Source organism: Pan troglodytes, chromosome 18 (assembly GCF_028858775.2).
Source record: "Pan troglodytes isolate AG18354 chromosome 18, NHGRI_mPanTro3-v2.0_pri, whole genome shotgun sequence".
Classification (NCBI taxonomy): domain Eukaryota; kingdom Metazoa; phylum Chordata; class Mammalia; order Primates; family Hominidae; genus Pan; species Pan troglodytes.
Window position 1 is genome coordinate 67,072,975 of NC_072416.2, and position 25,266 is coordinate 67,098,240.

General features: G+C 45.0%; 1 protein-coding gene and 1 pseudogene across 2 annotated transcripts in view; both read left to right on the plus strand.

The window, feature by feature from the left end:
- TANGO6 (transport and golgi organization 6 homolog) overlaps nt 1-25,266 on the plus strand; it is a 242,515-nt gene that overhangs the window by 189,046 nt on the left and 28,203 nt on the right. For both annotated transcript variants that reach the window (XR_010152398.1, XM_511059.9), the window contains one exon: nt 8,367-8,480. Coding sequence is in view for 1 of the 2 variants with exons in the window: in XM_511059.9 (XP_511059.2) it covers nt 8,367-8,480 (114 nt within the window). In the remaining variant the exon portion in view is untranslated. The remainder of the gene's footprint in view (nt 1-8,366; nt 8,481-25,266) is intronic.
- On the plus strand, nt 1,792-2,688 carry LOC134808760 (small ribosomal subunit protein uS5-like; annotated as a pseudogene).

Sequence of the window (25,266 nt, forward strand, 5' to 3'; positions counted from 1 at the left end):
AGTGCTGGGATTACAGGAATGAGTCACTGTGCCCGGCTGACAAGTGACCTTTGAGCAAAGATATAAGGAAGCAAGGGGTTGATCCAGAAACCTAGGGAGGGAGCATTCCAGGTAGAGGGAGATGTGAGTGCAGAGGCCCTGCGACAGGTGCAGGTTTCACGTGCTGGAGAACGGTAAGGCCAGTGTGGCTTCAGAGAAGAACAGGAGTTGGCACCAGAAAGGCAGTGGCCAGTCCCAGTGGAGCCTTGTGTGGACTTTGGCTTTCCCTGTGAGTGAGATGGGAAGCCAGGGCGGAAGAATGAAATGATCTAACTTCATTCATTCATTCATTCATCCATTCATTTATGGAGACAGAGCCTCGCGCTGTCGCCCAGGCTGTAGTACAGTGGCACAATCTCAACTCACTGCAACCTCTGCTTCCTGGGTTCAAGCAATTCTCTTGCCTCAGCCTCTCAAGTAGCTGGGACTACAGGCATGTGCCACCATGCCCAGCTAATTTTTTTCTATTTTTAGTAGAGGCAGGATTTCACCATGTTGCTCAGGCTGGTCTCAAACTCCTGAGTTCAGGCAACCCACCCGCCTCAGCCTCCCAAAGTGCTAGGATTACAGGTATGAGCCACAATGTCCAGCCGATCTAACTTCTTTTAAAAAGTTACTGTTGGCCGGGCATGGTGGCTCACACCTGTAATCCCAGCCCTTTGGGAGGCCAAGGCGGGTGGATCACGAAGTAAGGAGTTCAAGACCAGCCTAGCCAAGATGGTGAAACCCCGTCTCTACTAAAAATACAAAAAATTAGTTGGGCATGGTGGCAGGCGCCTGTAATCCCCGCTACTGGGGAGGCTGAGGCAGAGAACTGCTTGAACCCGGAGGCTGAGGTTGCAGTGGGCCAAGATCACACCACTGTACTCCAGCCTGGGCAACAGAACAAGACCCCATGTCAAAAAAAAAAAAAAAAAAAAGTTACTGTTGCCAGGCGTGGTGGCTCATGCCTGTAATCTCACCACTTTGGGAGGCCAAGGCAGGCAGATCACCTGAGGTCAGGAGTTCGAGACCAGCCTGGTCAACATGGTGAAACCCCATCTCCACTAAAAATACAAAAATTAGCCCCGTGTGGTGGCAGGCACCTGTAATCCCAGCTACTTGGGAGGCTGAGGTAGGAGAATCACTTGAACCCAGGAGGCGGAGGTTGCAGTGAGCTGAGATCACACCACTGTACTCCAGCCTGGGCAACAGAGAGAGACTCTGTCTCAAAAATAAGTAAATAAAATAAAAAGTTACTGTGGCTTCTTCTAGGACAGTTCTTTCAGTGTACCATGAAAGCTCTTGAAGTCTCAGAATTGCTTAGTTCCAGGGTGTGCTGGTGGAGAAGGAACTTGAGCTTTGGGAAACTTGTCTTTGCGAACAGAAGGAATTCTCCTTCGTGAGCATCTGTTATCTGGCAAGTATGCTAGAAGACACAAATAAAGGACCCAATCTCTTCCCTTAAGGAAGTCTCAGTAACTTGTGTGAAATGCAGAGGAGTAAATCAACAGTGGATAGGAGTGACACGATAGAGCCAGCACCAAGCTCTGGGGGACCCAGAGCTGGGACCCTGAGTTAACTTGTCAGGGCATCAAGAAGGTTATGTTGATCAAGTGTTAGCCAGGCAGAGGAAGAGAAGAAGCATAATCTATTTTGAGATAAAATTGAACAGCTTCCTTTCTGAGAAATCACCAAACTGGAGGATAACGCCAATGTGGCGGGAGGTCCTGGAGGCCCTGGGGACCCTAAATGGAAAACTGCCATGGCTTCCTCAGAGGCTTTGGTAGCAGCATGCAGGACTGGGCTCGCAGCCATGGTCACGGCTAGAGCTGAGGCTATGGAACTCACAGAGGCATGACTGAGGACAAGGAGTGGATACCCATCACCAAGCTGGGCCCTCTGGTCAAGGATATGAAGATCAAGTCCCTGGAAACCTATCTCTTCTCCCTGCCCATCGAGGAGTGTGATATCATTAGCTTTTTTCAGGGGGCATCTCTCATGGGTGAGGTTTTAAAGATTATGCTTGTGTAGAAACAGACCCACACTGGCCACCGCACCAGATTCAAGGCATTTGTTACTGTTAGGGACTATGATGGCCACATCAGTCTAAGTGTTAAGTGCTTCAAGGAGGTTACTACTGCCATCCAAGGGACCATCACCCTGGCCAAGCTTTCCATTGTCCCTATGCGGAGAGGTTACTGGGGGAACAAGATCGGCAAGTCCTACACCACCCCCTGTATGGTTACAGGCTGCTGTAGCTCTGGGCTAGTACACCTTATCCCTGCCCCCAGGAACAATGGCATCATCTCGACTCCTGTGCCCAAGATGCTGCTGCTGATGGCCGGTGTTGACAACTGCTACACCTCAGCCAGGGGCTACACTGCCACCCTGGACAACTTCACCAAGGCCACCTTCAATGCCATCTCCAGGACCTATAGCTGCCTGACCCCCAGCCTCTGGAAAGAGACTATTCACCAAGCCTCCCTGTGGAATGCACTGACCATCTCATCAAGACCCACACCAGAGCCTCCATGCAGAGGACCCAGGCTCCAGCTGTGGTTACAGCATAAGCTTTCATACAAGAATAATAAAGTGAATTACACCTGTTAAAAATAATAAGCAGAAGAAAATGAAATTGAACAAACCAGCCACCGTAGTCCCTTCTAACGCGACATGGTCTGGGGGCATCAGTGCCCTTCCTCTCTGGCTATAGCTCTTCGGCATCTGAAGAAAGTTATACTAACTATTGGGTGATCCAGATTTGGGCACTGTCTGCTATGATGATGCCAGCTGGTCGGGAAGGAATATAAAGTATAGGCTCAACCCTTTCACAGTCACTGTACTGGGAATTCAGGCTTTTCCTCTCTGTTGATGTCAAGAATTAACCTGTAGATACCATTCTTTTTTTTTTCTTTTTTTTTTTCAATTTTTCCTTGTTCTTGTCAAAGGCTGTGTCGCTTAAAACCAAATCTTGATAGATTCTTCATCTTTATCACTCTCTATGAGAAGTAAATATGATTTAAGTGAACCACAGTGAGAGGCCTGTCCTCACTACAGCAAATAAGATGTGTCCCAGGTGACAAGTCCAGTCTCCTTTTAACATGGTGCCCAGAATTCCACATACCTGAGCTTTGGGGGCTGATACAAAGCCACTGCCTCTGATCCCACGGAATGACCTGAATTTATTATCAGTTTTGCCACAATCAGTGCAGTTTGAGGATACGTAGACCCCTGAGATGAGGCCTGAGATAGATGTTCTGGGAAACCCCAAGGAAGCTAAAGTACCTGCCATGGTTTCTTTCATGGCAGGTTGAGTAAGCCAAGCTCCTGAGAATGATTGGTCACATTGTCTTTGCTGTTAAGGTTTCTTGGTTTACAGATGGTGAAGTTGCAGACAAGTTAGCAAACCAACTGAATTTTAATAAAGGAAGCTTTAGGAAAATGGATGAAGATGCAGTTGGAAAATTAAAGTCATGCTTCCTTGATACATACCTCAATTCTGGCAACTTCTCACTTGGAATTTTCCAAAGTCAGTTTTTGGTAATCTTGCCATTTGTATTATCTTTATTTATATAGTTCTGGTTATGCTTGGTGTGTGCCAGCTGTTTTGGGAGTGATGTTTTTCCTTATTTCTCTTGGCTCCTGTTAAGTGTTAAATTGCTGAAACTGACCTTTAATGCTTCCAAAGCAATCAGCATCTTTCTCTCTGGATGGCTTTTAGAAGTGGACACAGTTTACTGATTTAGCCAGTGAAGAGAAAGCTTTCCATAGTGTGGTTTACTCAGAGCAGGTGACAAAAGGATGAATTTCTGGCTGGGCACAGTGGCTCACGCCTATAATCCCAGCACTTTAGGAGGCCAAGGTGGGCAATCATTTGAGGTCAGGAGTTTGAGACCAGCCTGGCCAACATGGCAAAACCCTATCTCTACTAAAAATACAAAAATTAACCAGGTGTGGTGACAGGCACATGTAGCTACTCAGGAGGCTGAGACAAGAATCACTTGAACCTGGGAGGCAAAGGTTGCGGTAAGCTGCGAGCATGCCACTCTACTCCAGCCTGGGCTACAGAGCAAGACTCTGCCTCAAAAAAAAAAAAAAAAAAAAAAAAAAAAGAATGGATTTCTGCCCTCTGAGAGGACTTAGAGTATAGAAATAATATACCAGTTCATCATCTATCTATCTCACCAAGGCTTTTAGAGGTAGAACTCAGTGTTCATTATGTCGTTGGGGTTGGAGGTGAGAGACTAGCCATGAAGTGACTTTTCTAGCCTGGATACATAGAAGAGAGTGGCCTACATCCTCCCCACTTCTAGTGTTGGACAAGGGGTCTGTCCCATTGGTCTGCTGGAGAGCAGCATTACAAGCTGGTTATGGGTGCTTGACCTGAACTGAAGACTGTTCTTGTCTTTAGATGATATCCGTAAGACCATATTAAAATTCCGATGCTCAGAAAGCATTTTGCTTGACAGACCATTACACATTTCACATGATTTGGTCCTGGTGACAGAGGGGTTGAGGAAGTTTCCCAAATGCTCTTCTGTTCTCGGGCCTCTTCCTGATTGTCCTGGATGGCTGACTGCAGATGGGTTTGGTGGAGTCTGGCGCATAAGTCACTAACAGCCCGTAGCAAGCAGGAGGCTATTTCAGCTGATCTCAGCAAGGCTTGTCATAACTAGCTCCTCTCTCAGTCATACCTTCAAGGTGGCACAGGGATTCAAGAATTGGCCTTGACCGGGGTGCAGTAGTTCATGCCTGGAATCCCAGCACTTTGGGAAGCCGAGGCAGGTGAATCACTTGAGTCCAGGAGTTTGAGACCAGCCTGGGCAACATGGCAAAACTCCATCTCTACAAAAACTACACAAATTAGCTATGCGTAGTGGTACACGCCTGTAGTCCCAGCTACTCCGGAGGCCGAGGTGGGAGGAGTGCCAGAGCCTGGGAGGTGAAGGCTGCAGTGAACTGAGATCATGCCACTGCATTCCAGCCTGGGTGACACAGTGAGACTTTGTCTCAAAGAAAAAGAAGAAGGCTGGGCATGGTGGTGCATGCCTATAGTCCCAGCTACTAGGGAGGCTGAGGTGGGAGGATTGCTTGAGCCCTGGAAGCAGAGGTTGCTGTGAGCTGAGATCGTGCTACTGCACTCCAGCCTGGGCAACAGAGTGAGATTCCATCTCAAAAAAAAAAAAAAAAAAAAAGAATTGCCCTTGAAGGGAAAGCCCTTTTCCAGGCAGGATGCTTCTGCCTGGACATCCCAACTGTGGGATTAATGCACAAATGCCCAACTGTGAGAGCCAGCCTTACACTGAGAGCTGAGGTGGAAGCATGACCCGCTCAGCAAAGAGAGGCAGGACAGAGGTGACAAAGGCAGACACCAACATGGTTCTACGCCAGGGAGCCTTGGTCTGCCAAACGTGGAAGCAGGGGCCCAAAGCTAAACGTAGAGGGGAGCAAACATAATGCCTAAGACCCTCTGCTCGGTCCATGGCCTTGGGCTGGCTTCCATAATTTAGCCATCAGACCAAATAAATTTTACTTCCCTGTGTCAAGAGGGACTCAGACCTATCTCTAACTTGTTTCTCTGGTTTCAGCTCTTACCTTGTAAATACTAAGCCTGAAAGTGGAGGTAGCTATTATATTGTTGCCTGTTTGGAGGTTGCCCAAGGAATTCCTCTTAGGACTGAATTGCTTCTACTGTTAATGCCACAGGCATGGAAGCCACTGCTGGCCTTAGGGTGGGGGGTCCCAGGTCAAAGGCAGAGCAGCTTGCTGGGTCTTACTGAAAACAGCCCCCAAAGGGTTGGACTCCTCTGGGATTTTCCTTCACTTGCAAGCTGCATGTTTGTCTGATAGATGCACAAGTTGATTAAATGCCAGCGCATCACAGATGCAATTATGCTTAAGAACAAGCTAGTTCTTCTAATCTCTCTGCCATCATTGATTAATTAGATACTTTGAACTATGCCCAACTGTTTGAAAGCTGTGAAAAATACAACCTGTATAGTTAAAATTTCTGCACAAGCCTATTTCCTCACTTGTTCTCATATTCACCATTCTTTAAACATGATTTGTATTTGTACGTGTTTCTAAACACAGTCTGGCTATTTTCCTATCATAATTAGATATCCTTCCACTACTGGCCAAGAAATATACTCACACAGTAAGTCCAATAACAAAAGTATGTGAGAGGCCAGGTGCGGTGGCTCATGTCTGTAATCCCAGCACTTTGGGAGGCCGAGGCAGGCAGATCACCTGGGTCAGGAGTTCGAGACCAGCCTGGCCAACACGGTGAAACCCTGCCTCTACCAAAAAATACAAAAAATTAACCGGGCATGGTGACACGCGCCTGTAGTCCTACCCACTCAGGAGACTGAGGCACCAGAATCACTTGAACCCGGGAGGCAGAGGTTGCAGTGAGCCAAGATTGTACCACTGCACTCCAGCCTGGATGACAGAGCGAGATCCTGTTTCAAAAAAAAAAAAGTATATGAGAGACCAGTTGAATAAGTTAGACATACCTTCAGATTGTTGCTGCCATTGGTCACACTTTCAGAAATTTTTTTTTCTCTTTTTAAAGCTTACATGAATGCCTCAGAAAGGTTTGTTGTCATTCTTGTTAATTGTATCTCTTCATTGAGATTTTAAAACATTTTTCTGCCTACCAGGAGCCAGGCAGGGGTACAGTGGCTGTTACATTCAACTGTTTGATTTTATGACATAATTAACTATATATCAGTTTTGCAAGTAATTTCCAGTCTTTCTTTCCTGTGATAGTATGGTCTTTTAAAGTAATTGAGCGCTGGCCAGGCACAGTAACTCATGCCTGTAATCCCAGCTCTTTGGGAGGTGGACGCGGGCAGATCACCTGAAGTCAGGAGTTTGAGACCAACCTGGCCAGCATAGCGAAACTCCATCTCTACTAAAAATACAAAAATTTAGGTGGGCCAGGCTCAGTGGCTCACACCTATAATCCCAGCACTTTGGGAGGCCAAGGTGGGCAGATCACGATGTCAGGAGATTGAGACCATCCTGGCTAACACGGTGAAACCCCTTCTCTACTAAAAATACAAAAAATTAGCCAGGTGTGGTGGCGGGTGCCTGTAGTCCCAGCTACTCGGGAGGTTGAGGCAGGAGAATGGTGTGAACCCGGGAAGCGGAGCTTGCTGTGAGCCGAGATCGCGCCACTGCACTCCAGCCTGGGCGACAGAGTGAGACTCCATCTCAAAAAAAAAAAAATTAGGCATGGTTGTGTGCACCTGTAGTCCCAGCTACTCAGGAGAATCACTTGAACCTAGGAGGCAGAGGTTGCAGTGAGCTGACATTGCACCACTGCACTCCAGCCTGGGCAACAGAGCGAGACTCCGTCTCAAAAAAAAAAAAAAAAAGTGAGCACAGGCTGGACACGGTGGCTCATACCTGTAATCCTAGCACCTTGGGAGGCCAAGGCAGGAGGATTGCATAAGCCCAGGGGTTCAAGACCAGCTGGGCAACATGGTAAAACCCTCATCTCTACAAAAAATAATCAAATTAGCCAGGCATGGTGGCGCACACCTGTAGTCCTAGCTACTTGGGAGGCTGAGGTGGGAGGGTCACTTGTGCCCAGGAGGTCAAGGCTGCAGTGAGCCCTGATTGCACCACTGCACTCCAGCCTGGGTGACAGAGTGAGACCCTGTCTCAAACAAAACAAAACAAAACAGAAAAAATACGTAAAGTAATTGAGCACAGAAAGTCCTATTCCATATTCAGGAAGTCTCTGAAAGTGACCCCTGCTGACTCACATCCGGTGTACACTACATTTGTAGTACTGGAATATCTGGACATGCTGAAGAAGATCGGTTAGAATATTTCTGTAACTCTGTATTCCCTAGGCTGAAACTTTCATCAATGGTACATTCACATTCATGCCAGGCTGTGAACTCTGAAGTCTCCTTAGCTAAATCCCCATGATCCTCAGTCTCTAGAAGCAGCTATGGTTGGGACCATCTTTTTTCCTTTGATTTGATGTTCTTAAAGGGGGACAATTAACAGTTCTCACTTTTGTGGAAATATTAGCATTTGACCTTACCTTTTACAAAATACATATAATATACAGTACACATATTCCTTCCCACTCTCTAATCTCGTTCTTGAATTCCAAACCGGATTTTGCCCTCTACCAGAAAAGTCAGACTGCATCAAGATCTCTCCCACTAGATCTCACCCTCTTTGTTGAGGATTAAGCAACTATCCAGCCCTCTCTAAGCCAGATTGCTCTTGATGAATGTGTAGTAAGTGGAACACAGTTGAAAGGTTATAGGTAATTGTGCAACTCTGATTCTTATCAACTTCATCTTCCTTCATCCTCCTAGGTAACAGCTTGCCTGATTGCTGTGGCCAAAACAGATGGTGAAGTTCAAGTACGCAGAGCTGCCATACATGTGGTTGTGCTGCTGCTTCGGGGACTCAGCCAGAAAGCTACTGAGGTCAGTCCGTCTCTCGCCCTTTGCAATTTCTCCACCTCTTTTATTTGTCTATTTCTCAATCTTCCTTTTACCAGGGAAGGCCTCAAACCTCTTTCCTCGATGGATTCATCCAAATGAATCCATCAACAGGGATTTTGTAGCAGGAAAATGACCTTGTTTGTATCTTCGGTGTATGTCTCTATTACCTCAGTAACATATTGGCCAAACTATATACTAAGAAAAACCAGAGCACAAGGTTGTAGATTGAGGCCCTGAATCCTGGCATTGTCCTCATTGTTCCAAGGTGAGCTAGCTAGAACACATTCACCCTGCCTCTGCAGCCTGAACTTCAGTGACTTGCCTTTCTGACTCATTTAATTGTTCATGCTGAATTACTAAAGGGCCTCATTGAAGATGTTTCCTTCAATAGCTGAGTTCAATCTATGACATGTTAGGTGCTGCATAAATTAAATTTTCTTCCTCCTTCAAGTGGGTTTGGCTGGATTTCTCCCCAGCGTATGGCCAATACAGGAAGAAAGTATATATTTACATATATATATATATATATATATATATATATATATATATATACCATATGTGTGCTGAGAATGAGCGACCTCTAAATTAATTTTCGTCTTGATTTTAATGGAAACACATTCCCAGTTGACTTCCTATGGAAAATTTGCATTAATAATTCACCACCCAGTATCCACAATGCTCATCTGTGGCTAACACATCAGTATTTAACCAAGTGTCAGTGAAGCCATTATAAAAATGACTGTTTTAGGCCAGGCTCGGTGGCTCATGCCTGTAATCCCAGCACTTTGGGAGGCCGAGGCAGGCGGATCACCTGAGGTCAGGAGTTCGAGACCAGCCTGACCAACATGGAGAAACCTCATCTCTACTAAAAATACAAAATTAGCCGGGTGTGGTGGCGCATGCCTGTAATCCCATCTACTCGGGAGGCTGAGACAGGAGAATTGCTTGAACCCGGGAGGCGGAGGTTGCAGTGAGCCGAGATCTCGCCATTACACTCCAGCCTGGGCAACAAGAGTGAAATTCTGTCTCAAAAAAAAAAAAAGTGATTGTTTTATCACACACACACATACATGGGCTTTATTCACCCTAGAATGTTACCATATGGAGTTTCTGATGCCATTTTTGTACAGGCAGGGACTCAGTAGTTATCCCATTCCTTTCCTACACAGCCACCTTTTCTCTTTACATAGCGACTTGCTGTTGTTGCACCTCACTAGCGAGGCCATTGGATTTCCCAGTGCTTTGGGAATAGTGCTTTACCCTCAGCTGCATTTCTCCCCCTTCTCCTCCACCTTGTATAGGTTGAGGTTTGGATTGAATGAACTTATCTGCTATGAGCATGTTCAACTACAAATTAGAAAAACTTCAACTACAATGTCCTAAACAAGTAAGGATTTTTCTCACATCACAAGGAATATGTAAGTAGGTGGTGTCTGTTTAGCAGCTCAGTATCAACAGGACCAACATTTCTATAATCTTTGTGGCCTTTGCCTCATGGCTACAAGATAGCTGCTGCAGCTCTGGCCATTGTGAATGATTTAAATGAGAAAGAAAGAAGATAAGAGAAGGACAGCCCTAGGTGCTTTTTGTTTCTTATTTTGGGGAACTAGGACAGTTTCCCAGAACCCCCCAGGAGAATTCCTATTTCATTGGCCAGAACTGTGTCACACAATTGTTTCTAGCTGCAAAGGAGCCTGACAATGTATTTAGTTGGCACATTGCTACTCTGAATGAAATTGAATTTTAGTCAGCAAGGAAGATGGCAGGAAATGGATATTAGGGTGGCAACTAATAGTGACACAAAGGAATATGGGGAAGATCTGGCTGACTCATAAAAACTTCTGTAGCCGGGCGCGGTGGCTCACACCTGTAATCCCAGCACTTTGGGAGGCTGAGGCGGGTGGATCACCTGAGGTCGGGAATTCGAGATCAGCCTGGCCAACATGGTGAAACCCCGTCTCTACTAAAAATACAAAAATTAGCCAGGCGTGGTGGCAGGCACCTGTAATCCAGGCTACTTGGGAGACTGAAGCAGGAGAATCACTTGAACCTGGGAGGCAGAGGTTGTAGTGAGCCAGGATTGCACCACTGCACTCCAGCCTAGGTGACAGAGTGAGTCTCCTTCTCAAAAAACAAACAAACAAAAAACTTCTGTAGGGACAGACTTGCTCATTAACTTGGAGCACTCACCTGGAAGGATGGAGGCTCCAGGGTTTTACTTAGGACCTTGATGGGGATGGGGGACATATAGATCATAGCTCAGTAATTTGTATAATTAAATAAATTGCTATAGGGACAATAACACACATTGCTCTTATTGAGAATCCACTGTATGAGAGGGAGTTAAGAAGAATCAGTGTTTTTCATCCATTGTTAGGATCTACAAAACTCTTGGCAAAGATGTTGTTAAGTAAGTTGTTAACAGTAGGGGAATGGAGGAGTATACAGGGACTTTGTACTATCTTTGCAACTTTTGTGTAAATCTAAAATTATTTCAAAGCAAAAATGTATTTGAAAATACAAGTTGGTCGGGTGCAGTGGCTCACCGCCTGTAATCCCAGCACTTTGGGAGGCTGAGGTGTGTGGATCACTTGAGCCCAAGAGTTCGAGAGAAGCCTGGCCTACCTGGCAAAACTCTGTTTCTACTAAAAATACAAAAAAGTAGCCAGGTGTGGTGGCATCTGCCGGTAATCCCAGCTAGTCGGGAGGCTGAGGCAGGAGAATCACTTGAACCGGGGAGGCGGAGGTTGCAGTGAGCCAAGATCACGCCACTGCACTTCAGTCTGGGCGACAGAGAGACTCTCTGTAAGTGCACACACCCTTACTGAGTGACAGAGTGAAAGTGAGAGCGAGCGAGAGACAGAGCGAGTGTGTGTGTGTGTGTGTGTGTAGCAGAGGAAAATGTCTGGTTAGCAAAGTCAGAGAAGAAATAGAAACTCTATCCAGATTTCTCACATCTGTGCCTAGCCAATGAAACCAACACCGCTTGTCTCACCAGTACTAAAATAATTTGTGGCCATGGAAGATTTTTGTCACTTTCAAAACCCATGTGAATGAAAAACCTCCGCCTGTTCTCCAAACTGTCTCTAGTCTGCACTCACTGAAACTTATAAGTTGTGCTTAGTGAATAAAGAAAAGGAAATGGGAAGGAATGAACAGATGATTCCTCTTCCTGGTACATCCTTGAGACCAGGTGTGTTAAATCTTGTAATCGTAGGTGTGATTATAATCAGGGGCACTTTAATGAGAAGTGGAGATAACCACAAAGCTTTCAATCTGGAATTTCTCTTTATGGCTCTGTTTTGCCCCCAGGAACAGCTGAAGTGAAAATGCCACACTGTTGATGAAGTTCTGTGTTTTTCCCCCTTCTAATCACGATCTCCCAAGCTATAGAGTGCCAAAAGATAATACCGGCTTTCAGTGAATTCTCTGTTGCTTGTGGATGCGTCAGCCAAGGGCCTCTGTGGTTGTGGCAGCTGGAAAAGGAGGTAGGGGTTCAGGAGATAGCATGGGATCAGAGAGGGGAAACATCAACGCCCCTAACTCATGAGGCAGTTTTTACCTCTTTCCCATTTGAATGTAGCCAGAGTTTTGTGCAGCCAACACAATATCCACATTGGAGGGAAATACTGCATTCACTTTCTTTTTTGAGACAGAGTCTCACTTTGGTGCCCAGGCTGGAGTGCAGTGGCATGATCTCGGCTTACTGCAACCTCCACCTCCCGGGTTCAAGCAATTCTCATGCTTCGGCCTCCCGAGTAGCTGGGATTACAGATTTGCACCATCACGCTCAGCTAATTTTTGTATTTTTAGTAGAGACAGGGTTTCACAATATTGGCCAAGTTGGTCTCGAACTCGTGACCTCAACTGAGCCACTGTGCCTGGCCCTGCATTCACTTTGTTATTGAAAAACTTATTTTTGCCGGGTGCGGTGACTCACGCCTGTAATCCCAGCACTTTGGTGGGCTACCTGAAATCCCTGGAGAGGGATTAGAAGCAGGCCAGTTCTGATGGGGAGTTCATGCTTAGAGGAGAGGTGATGTACACGACAAGTTCCATTTGCTTGTTTTAACCTAGGGACAAGTATACTTGGCAAGGCATGCGATATAGTAGGGGCACTGGCAGAGAGATCACAGCTTTTCTGGACTGAGGAACCAGGAGATTGAGTGTGGGGAAGCCACAGAAGAGAGGCAATTTGGAAGGGAAAGATCCAAAGAGAAGATTCCCCAGTTCTCTCTGCCTACTTTTTAGGCTAACCCCTGAACCAAGCAAGGTAGTTGCCTGCTTCAAAAACAAAAACAAAGCAGGGTGTGTTGGCACATGCCCGTAGTCTCAGATACTTAAGAGGCTGAGGCACGAGATTGCTTGAGCTCAGGAATTCAAGACCAGCCAGGGCTACGTAAGCAAGACCTTATCTGAAAAAGAAAAAAAATTTTAAAAGGCTGGGCACAGTGCCTCATGCCTATAATCCCAGCACTTTGTTTGGGAGGCCAAGGTGGGCAAATCACCTGAGGTCAGGAGTTCGAGACCAGCCTGACCAACATAGTGAAACCCTGTCTTTACTAAAAATACAGAAGAATTAGGTGGATTTGGTGGCACACTTGTAATCCCAGTTTGGGAGGCCAAGACAGGAGAATTGTTTGAACCGGGAGGCAAAGGTTACAGTGAGCTGAGATTGTGCCACTGCACTCCAGCCTGGGCGACAGAGGGAGACTCTTGTCTCAAAAAAAAAAAAAAAAGTTGGGCGTGGCAACTCACACCTATAATCCCAGCACTTTGGGAGGCCGAGGCGGGCGGATCATGAGGTCAGAAGATAGAGACCATCCTGGCTAACACGGTGAAACCCCGTCTCTACTAAAATTAGCCGGGTGTGGTGGCGGGTGCCTGTAGTCCTAGCTACTCGGGAGGCTGAGGCAGGAGAATGGGGTGAACCTGGGAGGCAGAGCTTGCAGTGAGCCAAGATCGAGCCACTGCACTCCAGCCTGGGTGACTGAGCGAGACTCCATCTCAAAAAAAAAAAAAAAAAAAATAGGCTGGGTGCAGTGTAACTTATGCCTGTAATCCCAGCGCTTTGGAAGGCCAAGGCGGGCAGATCACGAGTTCAGGAGTTTGAGACCAACCTGGCCAACATAGTGAAACCCCCTCTCTACTAAAAATACAAAAAATTAGCTGGGCGTGGTGGTAGGCGCCTGTAATCCCAGCTACTCAGAAGGCTGAGGCAGGAGAATCGCTTGAACCTGGGAGGCAGAGGTTGCAGTGAGCTGAGACCGTGCCACTGCACTCCAGCCTGGACAACAGAGCAAGACTCCATCTCAAAAGAAAAATAAACATAAAAATAAATAAAAAATTAAATTAGGCCAGGCGTGGTGGCTCATGCTTGTAATCCCAGGACTTTGGGAGGCTGAGGCGGGTGGATCACGAGGTCAGGAATTCAAGACCAGCCTGGCCAACATAGTGAAACCCCATCTCTACTAAAAATACAAAAATTAGCCGGGCATGGTGTCACGCATCTGTAATCCCAGCTACTCAGGAGGCTGAGGCAGGAGAATTGCTTGAACTTAAGAGGCAGAGGTTACAGTGAGCCGAGATCATGCCACTGCACTCCAGCCTGGGTGATAGAGCGAGACTCCAACTCAAAAAAAAAAAAAAAAAATTTAAAATTAAAGAAAAAACTAATAGACCACTCATTGGAGAACAGGATTCAGAGTCAAAATAACTTAACATTCATAATGTCCAGGATACAACTCATGTATACAACCCAATATAAATACAACCCAATATAAATACAACCCAATATAAGTTACTCAATATATGAAAAACCAGGAAAATGGAACATGTTCCCCAGAGAGAAGAAAATCAACTAAGACGAACCTCAAGGTAATCCTGATGTTAGAATTATCAGAAAAGGATTTTTTTTTTTTTTTTTTTTTAGATGGAGTTTTACTCTTGTTGCCCAGGCTGGAGTGCAGTGGTGCGATCTCGGCTCACTGCAACGTCTGCCTCCCTGTTCAAGCGATTCTTCCACCTTAGCCTCCCTAGTAGCTGGGATTACAGGTATGTGCCACCACACGCGGCTAATTTTGTATTTTTAGTAGACAGGTTTTCACCATGTTGGTCAGGCTGGTCTCAAACTCCTGACCTCAGGTGATCTGCCCGCCTCAGCCTCCTTGCCAAAGTGCTGGGATTACAGGCATGAGCCACCGCACCTGGCCAGAAAAGGATTTTAAAGCAAATATTATAATTATCCTCAATGAAGTAGAGGAGAAATATTTCTGCAAAGATGGGAAATCTCAGAAAAGAAATAGAAATGATTTTAAAAGGGCCAAATGGAAGTCCTAGAACTAAAAACTACAGTGACTTAAAAAAAAATCACTAAATGGAATTAACCAAGAAAAGAATAAGTGAATTGAAAGATGGAGCACTAGAAATTATATAATGTGAAGAACAGAGAGGAAAAAGAAAAAGATTTAAAATATGAGTGATTTTAGGCCAGGCGTGGTGGCTCACGCCTGTAATCCCAGCACTTTGTTTGGGAGGCTGAGATGGGTGGATCAACTGAGGTCGGGAGTTCAAGACCAGCCTGACCAACATGGTGAAACCCTGTCTCTACTAAAAATACAAAGATTAGCTGGGCGTGGTGGTCCGTGCCTATAATTCCAGCTTCTCAAGAGGCTGAGGTAGGAGAATCACTTGAACCCAGGAGGTGGAGGCTGCAGTGAGCCAAGATTGTGCAACTGCACTCCAGCCTGGGCAACAGAGTGAGACTCTGTCTCAAAAAAAAAAAAAAAAAAAAGAGTGATTTTAGGCTGGGCGCGGTGGCTCACAACTATAATCCCAGCACTTTGTTTGGGAGGCCAAGGTGGACAGATCACCTGAGGTCAGGAGTTCGAGACCAGCCTGGCCAACATGGCGAAACCCTATCTCTACTGAAAATACAAAAATTAGCGAGGCATGGTGGTGGTTGCCTGTAGTCCTAGCTCCTCGGGAGGCTGAGGCTGGAGAATCACTTGAACCTGGGAGGCAGAGGTTGCAGTGAGCCAAGATCGCACCATTGCACTCCAGCTTGGGTCCATCTCAAAGGAAAAAAAAAAAAAGGTGAGTGATTTGGTGTGACCAGAGGCTCTCAGGACCCTAATCTTACATTTCCCCTAGGAGCAGTGGTTCAATATCTGCTAATGCAGCACTCACAGCAACGTTATAAAACATAACTACCACAAATAATGAGAATTGAATATATATACAATTGGGAAAAAAGTTGATCTTAAAAAAATGAGTGATTGGGGGTTGATTTATCAAGGTAACTACTGCTGCAGCCCTCTACATAGTTTATTGAAAGTTAACTTCTTAGAAGGACTATAAAATATTTGAGAACTTTGCACATGGATTTATAGTGGCTAATATAATATATAGCCACAATATAAAATGGCAGCATTTTATATTGAAACTCTTTCCCTTGCTTTTTAGTATTAAAAGATAATTCCCAGAGCAGCTTTTCTTCCTTGTAATCCCTAATTTTAGATGACAAAAGAATACTCTATTCTCTATCTGTTTTGTGGGAGATCAGTATTCAGCTTTAGAATTAATTCCTTCAAAATGATAAAAAAGTCTTAACATCAGGTTGTTTCTTCAAAAACAAGCCAAGCCTGGAAAAATCTTTAGGAGAAGAGTTTGGGAGGTTTTTTTTCTTATCTTTTCTTTTTATGAGACAGAGTCTTGCTCTGTCACCCACGCTGGAGCACAGTGGTGCAATATCAGCTCACTGCTGCCTCTGCCTCCTGGGTTCAAGTGATTCTTGTGCCTGAGCCTCTTGACTAGCTGGGATTACAGGTGCACGCCACCAAGCGCAGCTAATTTTTTGTTTTTTGTTTTTTTTTTTTTTTGTAGAGATGGGGTTTCGCCATGTTGGCCAGGCTGGTCTCAAACTCCTGACCTCAAGCAATTTGCCCACCTCTGCCTTTCAAAGTGCCAAGATTACAGGCGTGAACCACTGTGCCCTGCCAGGATTAATTTTTTTTTAAGAGATGGATGTCTTGTTCTGTTGCCCAGGCTAGAGTGCAGTGGTGTGATCAGAGCTCACTGCAGCCTGAAACTCCTAGGCTCAAGCAATCCTCCTGCCTTAGCCTCCCAGGGATTAATTATTAATTGACGGCTGTTTTAAGTTCTGAGGCGAACTCAGGCCTCCACGCAGGAATGATTTTTAATCACGTGAGCTCAGTATTGGACTCTGATGGCTGAAGCCTCTTCCTGATAAGGTTATTTATGAATGGTGGGTTCACCATTAATACTGGAGATTACTCTCCTACTTCTCTGTGAGAGAGAAGGCAAACCCTGGCTAAAGAAAATAAATGGGCCGGGCGCGGTGGCTCACGCCTGTAATCCCAGCACTTTGAGAGGCCTAGGCGGGCGGATCACGAGGTCAGGAGATCGAGACCATCCTGGCCAACATGGTGAAACCCCGTCTCTACTAAAAATACAAAAAATTAGCCGCGCGTTGTTGCGGGCGCCTGTAGTCCCAGCTACTCGGGAGGCTGCGCCAGGAAAACGGCGTGAACCCGGGAAGCGGAGCTTGCAGTGAGCCGAGATCGTGCCACTGCACTCCAGCCTGGGCGACAGAGCGAGACGACTCCGTCTCAAAAAAAAAAAAAAAAAAGAAAAGAAATGGTTTGTATATGATGCTCTGCTTTTTTAATTACAAGAGTTACTCCTAGAGATTTCAGGGGCTTACTTGTCCCAGGATTTGAGTCAGGGTCCTGAGAGAGCAGGGCCAAAAGTGTGTTGGAAAAGGAGCAGTACTAGGCTGGGGACAGACCCAAGCTGAGGGAAGTTGATGAACAGCAAAAAGTCAAAGCCAGGCCCAGGCAGATGGGGCCGGCCTTCTGCAAGGCTGCTGCTGCTGACCCGAAGGAGGTAAAATGAGTGTGCTCTCTTCGTCAATAGCACCAGAGCCCCCTCTTCCCCTTACCTTGTATTTCTTGTCACTGTTTCTTAATTTGAGACATAATTTATATAGTATAAAATTCACCCTTTCAAAGTATATAATTCTGCAATTTTAGCATATTCATAAAGTGGTGCAACGCTCATCAATATCTAATTCCACAACATTTTCATTGCCCCCCAAAAGAAACTCCATACTCCACTCCCCAATTCTCCTCTTCCCCGTTCTCCTCTCCCCCAAGCCCCTAGCAATCACTAATCTACTTTCTCACTATGGATTTGCCTATTCTAGACATTTCATATAAATGAGTCATACAATATGTGGCCTTCTGTGTCTGCCTCCTTCCATTCATTTAGTATCATGTGGTTAAGGCTCAGCCATGTTTTCTTTCTTTAAAAATTTTTTTTCTTTCTTTTTTTTTTGGAGACGAAATTTCGCTCTTGTCCCCCAAGCTGGTGTACAATGGCGCGATCTCGTCTCACTGCAACCTCTGCCTCCCAGGTTCAAGCAATTCTCCTGCCTCAGCCTCCCGAGTAGCTGGGATTACAGGCACTTGCCACCATGCCTGGCTAATTTTTGTATTTTTAGTAGAGACGGGGTTTCACCATGTTGGCCAGGCTGGTCTTGAACTCCTGACTTAAAGTGATCCACCCCCCCCCCCCCCCAGCCTCCTAAAGTGCTAGAATTACAGGCATGAGCCACCATGTCCGGCTTTTTTTTTCTTTTTTATAAAGATGGGGTCTCACTATGTTGCCCAGGCTGGTCTTGAACTCCTGAGCTCATGTGATCCTTCTGCCTCTGCCTCCCCTCCCAAAGTGCTGAGATTACAGGCGTGAGCCACCACACCCTGCCTGGCTCATCCATGGTGTAGCATATATCAGAGCTTAATGTTTGCAGCTGAATAAGATTCCATCGTATAGGTATGCCACATTTGTTTATCCATTTATCAGTTGATGGACATATAGGATGTTTCTACTTTTCGGCTATTTCAAACAATGCTGCTATGAACATTTGTGTAGAAGTTTTTGTGGAAATATATGTTTTCATTTCTCTTGGGTATATACCTAGAAGTGGAATTGTTGGGTCATATGGTAATTCTGTGTTTAACTTTTGAGGAACTGCCAGACAGTTTTCAAAGTGACTGCATGAGTTTACATTCCCACCAGCAATGCATGAGGTTTCCAAATTCTCCATATCCTCACGAACACTTGTTATTGTCCATCATACATTCTAGCATGTATCAAATATGAAGTGATAAGGTTTAGATTTTGCATCTCCCTCATGGCTAAAGAGGTTGAGCTTGTTAGGTTTTTGTTTTTGTTTTTTCTGAAACGGGGTCTCATGGTCATCCTGGCTGGAGTGGTGTGGCACGATCATGGCTCGGTGCAGCCTCAAACTCCTAGGCTCAAGCAATCCTTCCACCTCAGCCTCCTAAACTACGCCACCATGCCCAGCTAATTTTTTTTTTTTTTTTTTTTTTTTTTTTTTTTGAGACGGAGTCTTGCTCTGTCACCCAGGCTGGAATGCAGTGGTGCGATCTCAGCTCACTGCAACCTCCGCCTCCCGGGTTCAAGCAATTCTCCTGCCCCAGCCTCTTGAGTAGCTGGGATTTCAGGCATGTACCACCATGCCCGGCTAATTTTTGTATTTTTAGTAGACACAGGGTTTCACCATGTTGGTCAGGCTGGTCTTGAACTCCTGACCTCATGATCCACACACCTCGGCCTCCCAAAGTGCTGGGATTACAGCCTTGAGCCACCGCGCCCGGCCCTAATTTTTTTATTTTTTGTAGAGATGGGGTCTCACTATGTTGCCCAGGCTGGTCTCAAACTCGTGGGCTCAAGTAATCTTCCTGCCTCAGCCTCCCAAAGTGCTGGGATTACAGGCGTGAGCCATTGCACTTAGCTATTTGTATATCATCTTTGGAGAAATGTCTGTTCAATTTCTTTGCCCATTTTTTAATTGGGTTGTCTTTATTGTTGATTTATTTATTTTCTAATTTAATTTTTATTCCCCCAAATAAAAATATTATGTAATTAAATTACATATTAAATTGATTGCATAATTTAAAATATAATGTAATTAAATATATTTAATATTTAATTTAAAATATAATGTAATTAAATATTATATTTAATATTTAATTAAATAATAATTAAATAATTAATGAAATAATAAAAATAAAATTACATAAACATATGTATTTTTAAAACAATAGTTTTACAAAGCTTATTTCTCACTTAGTGTTCCTATTCCCCATCAGCAACCATTTTCCACTTGTTTTGTTGTTTTGTTTTGGTTTTTAAATTTACTTTCGGTTGAGCACGGTGGCTCACGCCTGTAATCCCAGCAGTTTGGGAGACTGAGGTGGGTGGATCCTGACTTGAGGTCAGGAGTTCAAAACCAGCCTGGCCAACATGATGAAACCCCGTCTCTACTAAAAATACAAAAGGCTGGGCACAATGACTCGCACCTGTAATCCCAGCACTTTGGGAGGCTGAGGTGGGCAGATCACCTGAGGTCAGGAGTTTGACAACACGGTGAAACATGGGCAACATGGTGAAACCCTGTCTCTACTAAAAATACAAAAATTAGCTGGGTGTGGTATTGGGTGCCTGTAATCCCAGCTACTCAGGAGGCTGAGGCAGGAGACTCATTTGAGGTCAGGAGGCAGAGGTTGCAGTGAGCTGAGATTGTGCCATCGCACTCCAGCCTAGTGGACAAGAGTGAAACTCCATCTCAAAAAACAAAAAATACAAAAATTAGCCAGGCATGCGCCTATAATCCCAGCTACTCAGGAGGCTGAGGCTGGAGAATTGCTTGAACCCAGGAGATGGAGGCTGCAGTGAGCCAAGATCACGCCACTGCACTTCAGCCTGGGCAACAGAGCGAGACTGTCTCAAAAAATTAAAAAAATATATATTTTTTTTTTCCGTATTTACAGATGGTATGCTTATACTGCTATTTCTTGATTTTCCTTTTTTCTTTTCTTTCTTTCTTTTTTTTTTTTTTTTTTTAGACACAGTCTTGCTCTGTCGACCCAGGTGGGAGTGGTGCAGTGCCACCATCATGGCTCACTGCAGCCTTGACCTCCTGGGCTCAGACAATCCTCCCACCATAGCCTCTGAGTAGCTGGGACTACAGGTGTGTACCACCACACCTGGCTAATTTTTTAAATTTTTTGTAGAGATGGTGTCTCCCTATATTGCCCAGGCTAGTCGTATCAAACTCCTAGGCTCAAGCAATCCTGCCACCTTGGCCTCCCAAAATGATGTTGGGATTGCAGGTGTGTGCCATTGCTCTCAGGCCTTGATTTTTCTTTTCTTTTTTTTTTCTTTTTTTGGAGACAGGGTCTTGCTCTGTCTCCCAAGCTGGAGTGTAGTGGCACAGTCTCAGTTCACTGCAACCTCAGCCTCCCAGGCTTAAGCAATCCTCCCACTTCAGCCTCCCGAGTAGCTGGGACTACAAGCACACACCACCACACCCAGCTAATTTTTGTATTTTTTGTGGAGACCGAGTTTTGCCATGTTGCCCAGACTGGTCAAGACCTGAGCTTGAGCCATCTGCCCTCCTCGGCCTCCCAAAGTCATAGGAGCCACTGTACCCAACCTTGATTCTTCAGTTCACTTGACCTCCTAGTAGATCTGATGTATAAAAGTGGGCCCCCTCAGCTTCTGTTCCAAAGGTGGAAAAACTGGCCTATGTGGGAGGTATGAAGAAACAGTCCAGTGGCTTTGGCTTCAAGTATGGACTCTGGAGCTGGATGTCCAAGCTGAAATCCCAGCTTTGCAACTTGCTGGCAGTGAGACCCTGCACAAATTAGTTGACCTCTCTTCTCCTCAACTTCCTCATCTATAAAATGGAAATAATAATAATAGTTCCAGGCACGGTGGCTCATGCCTGTAATCCCAGCACTTTGGGAGGCCGAGGTGGGTGGATCACCTGAGGTCAGGAGTTCGAGACCAGCCTGGCCAACACGGAGAAACCTCATCTCTTCTAAAAATACAAAATAAGCCAGGCATGGTGGCGCATGTCTATAATCCCAGCTACTCAGGAGGCTGAGGCAGGAGAATCGCTTGAATTCGGGAGGCAGAGGTTGCAATGAGCCGAGATCGTGCCACTGTACTCCAGCCTGGGCAACAAGGGCGAAACTCGGTCTCAAAAAATAAATAAATAAAAATAATAGTACCACTTTATAGAGTTGTTATAAGAATTAATTGAACTTATCTATGAAAAGCATTTAGAATGTATAGGTTCTAAAAGCTCAATATGTATTCATTATTATTATTATTATTAACATGCTCTCACAAATATATATATTCCCCCTCCCCATTCTCCCTATTTAGTTACATTACAGTTTTTTAATATCAGCATTCAGTGTTTATATTATTATGACTGTAACTGTTATCTATTCTATGATCACATTTCCTTTCTTGTTTGAATTTTAGTTTTCTCTGAAGTTAATAAATGTTTCATGTTTACATCTGTTACTTTTCTATGAACCTATCATTAATTCATCCCCAATCTTTGCTGAAAGTTTATAAATCTCATAAAAGGTTCAGACACATCAGGTAATCTAACAGCTTCATCTTCTTGGAGGCATGTCTCCTATAAGCCTTCATCCACTGCTCTTGTCTGGACTGGTTACTTCTAAGCCTATTGCAAGATTTAAGAACAGAGCACTCAAAAGCTGATGATACTCTGTGTACAGGTACTTATTTATGGACTAGAGGACTTTATAAGAGGGTGATGATCTGGCCAGGTGATATCATTGGGAGACTCCGTACTGTGACTATGTTGAAGTCTTTCTTGGGGGGCTTGGCAGAAAAGATTCTTAGTCTCGGCCAGGCACAGTGGCTCACGCCTGTAATCCTAGCACTTTGGGAGGCCAAGGCGGGTGGATCACCTGAGATCAGGAGTTCCAGACCAGCCTAGCCAACATGGCGAAACCCATCTCTACTAAAAATACAAAAAAATTAGCCAGGTATGGTGGCAGGGGCCTGTAATCCCAGCTAATCAGGAGGCTGAGGTAGGAGAATCGCTAGAACCCCGGGGATGGAGGTTGCAGTAAGCTGAGATCACTCCATTGCACTCCAGCCTGGGCAACAGAGCGAGACTCTGTCTCAAAAAGAAAAAAAAAAGAATCTTGGTCTCCCATAGAGGATAGAAGCCTGGCTGGAGGGTTCCAGAAGATGAGTGGAAAGAGAAGGATGGAGGTCTCACCATTCGGTGTGTAGACTTTCACTTATCCTCCTGTTTTTACCATCGCACTCTCATCTGTGTCTCTATCTAATGTCTACCTATCCAGAGTCTCTCTGGTAGGACCCTCCAAAGGGTAAACACTCCAGGCTTCTGCTGGTTGGGGAGGGGCAGTTACCTGGATGCAGAGAGTAGTAGAAGAGGGCTCAGGGGACCTGATTGCTACTCAGACATACTCTCAACCAGGTCTTCTGTTCACCCTGATTTTAAGAGGCATGGTGCCATCAACTCCTGAAATTTTCTGAGATTCTGTGGTACGTTAGGCCTGCTTCTGGGACTCTTAGGCTTAATGAATCAATTTATCATCCAGACTGGGACAATTTTGAGGGTGAAAGAGGATACTATTAATAATTATTACCAGGGCATCAGGCATACAATATATTATCCTGGGCAAATCAGGACCATGACCCTAGGATTCATCCAACTACTTTCTAGTATCAAAACTTTTGTTGCTATTGTCTTGTTAGTTCTTTTTGTTCTGGTAACTTAAAGATGCCAATTTTTTTTTTATCCCTCTACATAATTTTAGTGGGGTTTCAAGAGAGAGCAGTGATGTGTGCATATGTTCAGTCCACCAGCTTTCAGGAGACAGGCTTCATTCTTCCCTCTTTATCAATGGAGAAAGTAGGTATGAAGGGGCTGTGTGACTGTACTCAGAGTTATTTGGTTTTAAGTAAAAGAAACCTTGTCTAAACAAGCTTAAGCAAAGGGAGCGTTTAGCCTGTTGCATCCAAAGAAGGGCTGAACAACCACGTTGTGGGAAAAGCAGAGATAGAGCTGGGGGGTCAGCGACTCAGAATCACAAACTGGAATACTCCATCTCCTGTCTCTGCTTCCCTTTCATTTCACCTTCAGTCCCCTGTCCTGGAATCTGGCTTTCTTCCTGTGGCAGCAACATAACCACTGATGGTGGCCCAGTGTTATATCCAACACTCAGATTCCTTTTCTAGACCCAAATGCAAAATTCTAGAAAGGAGTCTTAATGTTCCATCTAAGACTACATGTTCATCCCCAGATCAGCCAACTTGGCTGGGCCAGGTGTGGTGTGTGGGGTTGCTGGTTTGTGTAAAATCAGGTTCAGCCTCCACCATAGTCATTTGTGCAAAGTCAGGCTGGGGCCAGTGCCTAGGACTATTGCCTAGGACTAGGGAATAATCCCATAGATTTCCTCAACAGTAACTTGGCCAAATCCACGTGATGTTAGTGATGGGCTTGAAAAGTAAAGCTGAGCCAGGCGTGCTGGCTCACGCCTGTAATCCCAGCACTTTGAGAGGCCGAGGCAGGTGGATTGCCTGAGGTCAGGAGTTTGAAACCAGCCTGGCCAACATCGTGAAGCCCTTTCTCTACTGAAAATACCAAAAAATTAGCCGGGCGTGGTGGTGGGCGTCTGTAATCCCAGCTACTTGGGAGGCTGAGGCAGGAGAATTGCTTGAACCCAGGAGGCGGAGGTTGCAGTGAGCCGAGATCATGCCATTGCACTCCACCCTGGGCAACAAGAGCAAGACTCCATCTCAAAAAAAAAAAGAAAAAGAAAAAAGAAAATTAAAGCTGAAAAGATGAGGACTCAGTACCTTGCTGGGATTGCTGAGTTATAAATGTTCAACCTTTGCTAGTGATGACATAAGGGACAGTGTAGAAACTCTAACATTTAAAACTATTCCCTTTCTGCCTCTTCTGCAAAATCATTTACATAGATCTACATGTGTTAGAATTTGGTTTGTTTTCCTCTTCTGCATCAGATTTACAATATTTTATTTTCTGTAGGCTAGCTTTTGCTTTACTCTTCTGATTGTTATTTAAAATGGCCAAGAGTTTCTCATTTAAACATTTAATGTCACAGAATTTTAGGATGTTAGAAGTGGAAGAGGATTTAGAATATTTAATTTATATTTCACAGAAATGTCCCTGGCACACTAACTTCATGAGCTGCTCCTTTGAAACAAGGTCTTCCTGGTCAGATAAGCTTAGAAAATGCTGTATACAAGTAGACATTCTCCTCTTGGAGACTCAGTACGTGTTAGCCTATTAAGAAGTCTGCGAAGTCCTGCAGCAAAAAAAAAAAACCCCACAATTTCCTAAATTCATTTACCAAGAACCCTTTTTTCATCAAAAGCAGGCCAAGTTCCTTGGAAGATACTTTGGGAAATAATGCAACCGTCTTATTTTATGAATTAGGTAACTAAAGCTCATGAAGAGACAATAGTTTATAATTTTCCAAAGTTAATGCCAGGAAGAATTAGCACTCATTAGCAATGCAAGTTACCAGTTACAGTAACCCCGAGTATCTGGGGTTACAGGCGCCTGCCACCACGCCCAACTAATTTTTTGTATTTTTTGTAGAGACGGGGTTTCACCGTGTTAGCCAGGATGGTCTCGATCTCCTGACCTCTTGATCCGCCTGCCCAGGCCTCCCAAAGTGCTGGGATTACAGGCATGAGCCACCGAGCCCAGCCTTGAATGGCCTGATTTTCTTTTTTCTTTTTTTTTTTTTTTTGAGATGGAGTCTTGCTCTGTTGCCCAGGCTGGAGTGCAGAGGCATGATCTGGCTCACTGCAAGCTCATGGGTTCACGTCC